This window comes from Ochlerotatus camptorhynchus, unplaced genomic scaffold (assembly GCF_037179485.1).
Source record: "Ochlerotatus camptorhynchus isolate MF236.1 unplaced genomic scaffold, CSIRO-AGI_Acam_v1.1 ptg000008l, whole genome shotgun sequence".
Taxonomy (NCBI): domain Eukaryota; kingdom Metazoa; phylum Arthropoda; class Insecta; order Diptera; family Culicidae; genus Ochlerotatus; species Ochlerotatus camptorhynchus.
The window spans coordinates 1,107,000-1,112,955 of NW_027040500.1; the positions used below are offsets into that span (position 1 = coordinate 1,107,000).

The following is a 5,956-nucleotide window of genomic DNA, read 5'->3' on the forward strand; positions in this document are numbered from 1 at the left end:
TGTAGAATATTAACTACTTTTTATGTCCATTAATTACTGTTGAAATTTCGGAATTAAAGTACATGAATTACATTTTCAATACTTTTAATTACATTAAGTACGGATAGTTAATTTTAATTACCGTCAGTACTACATCAAAACGCATTAATTACGTTAAGTACTTTTGATTGCATTTTAACTTCAACGCACCGGTTCTTTGTATTGCGTGCCTCTCGCCTTTTGCAACGATCTGTGGCTCACCAACTCGTACCCGGAACTCTGGAAACAAAACTTGGTAGTGCCTATTCCGAAGAATAACGCAGCGAGCGGAGAAGCCTTCTTCTATAGGCCGATTGCACTTACTTGCTGCGCGGCAAAAGTGAGGGAGAGAAAGGTAAATCGTCTTCTCTGCCAGTTCCTGGAGTCAAACGGCAGCATGCGTTCCGGCAAGGACACGGCTCCTCTAATTACTTTGTGGCTCTCGGGAAAGTACTTAAGGAATCCCAGGACAACGGACCCTGCGTCATCGGGTAGCTCATCGGCTGGGGCCTGGAAGGTCACATCACGCATTTTGAACGGAATTTCCTCCTTGATCGTTCTTTCCAGGGTATTGCCGGGAAAACATGCTCGGATTTGTTCCCCGAGGATACTGGAGTGGCAATGTACCGATTGTCGTAATAGCTTATGATGATGACATACTCATCGCCGTAACGGGACGAACGACTAAGTGGACCAGGAATATAGTCCAAGCAGCAGTCTCCACCGTCGGTAGGTGGGCGCTTTCGATTGGTTTCCAACTCTCCACACCGAAGAGTGTACGGTGCCATATTTGCCATTCGGGCCATCTGATTCGGGGCCTACCGATCACCATTCGATTCCGTTCAAAAAAATAGTGCGTGTTGTGTTGGTAGTTCTGGATCGCATCCTAAGCTTCGGCCAGCACTTCAGGACGGTGAAAGAAGACTGTCGTCAGGACAATCAACATCTACATCGTCAGGACAATATTCCGCCCGCACCGCTTCAGCAACCGTGAGATTCCACCTTATCAACAGTCGACTTTTCTACGGCCTCAAAATTACCTGCTTAGCTACCGAGAACCACAACTGCATCCTCGTTCCGGTATACAATACCTACGTACGTATCGTATCCGGCCTTCTCTCTTTCACGCTTACAAACACCCCATGTGTGGAAATCGGAATTCTCCCTTTCTGCTATCGATCTGCTGCAGCTATTGCTACGAAAACCGCTGCCCTCGCCGCTAAGACATCCGGGAATGATAAGAGAGAGAACAGAGCCCTCCACACTGCAGCCAACCTTGACCTCCCCTCTGTGTGCAGGGTCCACTACCATGGAGAGAAGAGTTGTAGATCAAATGTTGTCAAAATAGATAAGCACGGCGCCGGTGGTGTAGTGGTAAGCGTGATTACCTCTCACCTCAGCAGGCCTGGGTTCAATCCCAGTCGGCGCCGCCGGGATGTTCTGAGGCATAACATCTCTAATCACGCCTTCCTTCGGATGGGAAGTAAAGCCGTTGGTCCCCGGTTCATGAGTTGATGGGTCGATAGGTAGGGTCCAGGTGTGGGAGCTGCCTTCCTGGCACGTCGGTAGCATTGGTGCTCAGCACGGAAAACAAGATCGACGGAAAAAAACAAACCAAAGGAAAAAAAAATAGATAAGCGGATTAAGACAGGAGAGCTTCTCGGGTCGGTTTATCAGGGGCACGTTCATCGCTTTACGGACGGATCGCAGTCGCGGGCTGAAGTTGGACTCGGAGTGACAGGGCCGAACACTGAAACAAGTCTAAGTCTACCGGAGACGTGTTGCGTATTTTCTGCAGAAGCCGCAGCTATTCTCCATGCACTCCGACAGATCAACCGATCCTTGTGCTAACGGACTCACATAGCATCATCCAGGTGCTGGAAGCCGAAGCCACGAGCCACCCCTGAACAAGCCATTACACGGTACGTCCCACCTTCAACCGTGTTTCCGTGGATTCCCGGACACTGCGGTGTTTCCGGAAATGAGGCTGCGGACAGACTGGCGGGATCTGGTCCACCCGGTACCCGTTACACCAGGAAGGTACCCCATCTAGCAGTGATGTGTTAGAACGCGTTCATACCTCAAACGAAGTGACAGACTAACTGGCGAAAAAAAATCAACTAAAATAATGTGGTTCGCTGTAATAGAATTTTCTTAGAACCTTGTGCCATCAGCCACCAGATGGGCTAGCATTTTTGTTTTTATTTGAACAAAGTTGATTTTGTGTGCAATGATCTTTGACAGTGTGCAAAGAGTGTATCATTTTGTCATTTTTTCATGCATTTCAGTTTTGAGTAGAGTGAAAGAGATAGAACCAAGGTTGCAAAGACTCATTTCAGCTAAAATAATGTTTTTCGGAATAATAAAACCAAAAGACGGTATGATGGCATGTTTTACTTGTAACTTACAAGAAGAGGTTACAAAGTATGCGTTGGAAACATAAAACCTGTAAATTTTGATTTCTATGAGTCACAATCAGCGATTTGCTGATCGCTGAGTGAGTGAGTGAGTGAGTTTGTGAAAAATCGCTCATTGTGACTCTCATGAAGTGAAATAAACAGGTTTAATATGTCAAACACATTCTTTGCAACCTCTTCTTGTATCCTACCAATTCAAAATTTGATCATGGCATCTAATTATTTCATAATTTAGAAAAACATTGTTTTAGCTGAAATGAGTCTTTGCAACCTTGGATAGAACCAAAATAATCTAGTACTTTTGGTGAAAATGCTAGTACAATCTAGTAGTAGTGTTGCCATGTGGTTCTAGAAGATCATACGTTAATATGTAATACACATCTTTTTTATTCGTTTAATTGAAATCGTTTTTTAAGAAACCTGTAGCCGGTATTGACAAGTAGGTCTAGTTATGCAGTTTATCTTTTTAATGTGTTTTGAGCTTTGACTATGTGGCATTGGGTAGGGGAAAAGTTGGCTTCGGCAATACCTTAACCTATTATCGTCAGGGGGTAAACAAAGTCCTAGAGCACTCAAATTTGGCCAATAGTTGCTCTGAAACACAATGTATCCACATGCCAAAATTGAGCTCTCAAGGACGTTGTTTACCCTCCTGACGATAATAGGTTAAGGTATTGCCGAAGCCAACATTTCCCCTTCTTATTATTCTTACATAAGTGCATCGTTTTACTACCACTAACAAATGATTTTTTCCGGTTAATTATTTTCCTAGAAATGGTACATTCCGGGTGATAATATTCCGGCAAGTGGTCGACCAGGAAATTGATTTCCGTTGAATAACCTGCCGGGTATTGTCGTGGAATCATTTCGAGACAATTTTGGGCGCAACTTACACTTTTTGAGAGATTTTAGTCTCCCTGCGTAGACAATTGTTGTATGGACCGTAGACATTTACCAACCCCCTCCTGAAGTGCCTTCGTGGTTTATGAACAGCGCCTAACAAAGATGCAGAGAACTATATGAACTTTAACTAGTGACACGGAAAGGAATAATATTTGCTAGTAGGGAGTGCGAAATTGGATGTCTTCGATATAAACCATCTACTAAAAACAAAAACCCCACTTAGACGTATTCAAAGGAATTAACTATGGTAAGCGTTGCCACGGGACACGGGCACTGTTCGGATCGATATAAACACAAGCATGTTTTATGTAAGACAGTACTATTCCATTAAAATTATTCGGTATTTGAATAGTGTGAATCACTTATCCAAACAGATTCCCACACGTGTTTTTGATGATGAAAACATCTACTATATCAAACTGCAGAAAGAATAAGTGAATATTACTGGGACCTTTTAGGCACATACCATGACATAACTTAAGAAAAAATTATATTGATTTCCACATCCTCAGTCCAAACAATCGCTTTCCGCTTTCACCTCAAATTCAAACAAAAAATACAACACCGATGTTCTCTCCTAGAGTGGTACTGCAACTGAGATATCCGAAGCTTACCTTTGACAATAAATGTCTACTACTTCATTCGCTGCATTATCGCAGCATTCAATAGTCCAGCGTCTTTCAAGCTCTGGGAACCATCGCCAAGTTCCTTAGGGGGGAATGTCGTCATCAGAGCGAAGCTCTGTGTTGCGTATTGCGGACGTGCACTAAAATAATAGGATCCGTTATGAAAAAAGTTGCATATTCAATGCTTTCGTATGCTTACTTTGTTATGTATTGCCGAACATTGTCGATCGTATGACTTTGGTTGAACCGAGCCGATAAACGAGATCCATCCGCCAAGCGGATCTGCAGATTGGTCGTCGGTTGACTCTCGTCCACTGGCAAACCAGATGCAGCCCTGAAAAATATAGATTATTCAATAAACAATATATGTCAGCCGAAAAACATTCAAACTAACTTCTTTTCGTTGTCCTCATTATTTCCCACCGAAGTTGAAGGGTTAGTTAGCACCAAATTCGGTGCCGGACTGCCAAGCGATTGACCACTACCTGCAAACGCCTTAAATGGAGCGGACCGTTTGACATAATCTTCATGGCGGTTATCCTTCAGATCTAGATGAATCATCGTTGGACCCTTTGAGCGCAACTCAGCCGGTATTTCTCCACGCATAATAGACTCAAAAAATTCCTTATTAGCCGCATCCTCATAACGACGTAGTTCCCCATCGTTGATCGAGAAGCCCTGACGCCACAAGGTCAACGTTACGACTTCATGATTATGATCGGTATCTCTACCGGATGCACGCTGCCTCTCCGGGATGGCCTGATGATCATTGTCGGTTTGACCCAGCCTATAACCAGTTCCTGCATACAGCGAAGAACTCGAGCTTGGGCTTGCTTCTCCTTCGAAAGTTTCCAAATTATTCTGCTGGGCTGATCGGAATATTTCCGATACATAATCCTTGATCGGATTCTTTTTCGGAGGTCCTAGTACCTGTTGACCGGAACGTTCCGACCCGCCTGCGTAAAACGCCTGCCCTTGCTCCTCTTCATCATCCGAAGAGGAATCGTTCAGAGATGCTAGTGTAGCAAAGCTAAACAAATCGGATTATTAGATATGCATGAGCAAATATAGTCAATACTCGCATGATACTCACTTGGACGATTGAGGGGCTTTCTTAGCTTTTGGTTTGACATCCGAGCGAGATAGATGGACCGAATCCATGGGCACGTTATCGTCGTCTGAATCATCATCTAAAACAACAGGAGCGGATCGCTCGCCCTCGTTATCACCCTCGTAAAAACTGGACAGGGCAACCTATAGGAAACGAAATTCCACGTAATATTTTGAATGACAGGAATTCTTTTGTTATGGCTACACGCAACAAACTAACCTGCAGTTCTCCATTGGCTGCCTCTAGATAGAATTTGGCCCGATCTTCGGACACTCCCGTTACGTCGGAAAATTGTTTTACCAGTTCCTCCCTGTCGGACATCTTGTTAGACAGAATGTGGCACCGTGCAAAGTACGATTTTTGATTTAATTTAAACGATTTTTCTGCAGTTTAATGGACAATTTTGTCACAGATTGCAATTTTTCGCAATGATGCTGCTTGAAAACCGCAAACTGACAGTGATAAATATCATGACTGGTGGATGAAGGGAAGTAACGAACGAGGCAAGGGAGACGGGATGCCATGAATATTTTGAGAAATGGAAACGAAAACGAAATGTCATCATGTCGAGGAAAATAGAAATCCTGAGAACGTAATCTGGTACGCGGACAATAAGTAACTCAAAATTGAGTTGAATTCGGCACATTTTGGCCATAAGTGCAGCCACACACTAACTTTACTGAACTCAATATAATCAACAATCAATACGAAACTAACGATTTTAAATTGGCTCACCACTTTAGTAGCCTATTGGTCCCAAGCAAACGAATTAACGTACCCTATTCTAGTTGAAATTCTATTACTACACTATGTTTGTTTTGATTCGCTATGAAAGTTTGACAGATAACATCAGGGGTGTGTGGATTCATGCAGAACATGCA

The 5,956-nt window shown here is 43.5% G+C and overlaps 1 protein-coding gene across 1 annotated transcript; it reads right to left on the reverse strand.

Moving 5' to 3' along the window:
• Positions 1–3,640: 3,640 nt before the first annotated feature.
• Positions 3,641–5,544, reverse strand: p47. Its single transcript, XM_065217909.1, has 5 exons — positions 5,295–5,544; positions 5,058–5,218; positions 4,359–4,994; positions 4,164–4,298; positions 3,641–4,104 (listed from the first exon to the last, which is right to left on the reverse strand). The coding sequence occupies exons 1-5, from the start codon at positions 5,394–5,396 to the stop codon at positions 3,972–3,974; spliced, it is 1,167 nt and encodes a 388-aa protein (XP_065073981.1). The 5' UTR covers positions 5,397–5,544; the 3' UTR covers positions 3,641–3,971.
• Between the last annotated feature and the right edge of the window lie 412 nt (positions 5,545–5,956).

Excerpts from the sequence above, each read along its gene's own strand:
- p47 (XM_065217909.1), bottom strand. The coding sequence starts at position 5,396 with ATGTCCGACAGGGAGGAACTGGTAAAACAATTTTCCGACGTAACGGGA. Across the intron at positions 5,219-5,294 it reads CAGCCAATGGAGAACTGCAG|GTTGCCCTGTCCAGTTTTTA; the intron begins GTTAGTTTGTTG and ends CGTTTCCTATAG. Across the intron at positions 4,105-4,163 it reads GTTCGGCAATACATAACAAA|TGCACGTCCGCAATACGCAA; the intron begins GTAAGCATACGA and ends CTATTATTTTAG.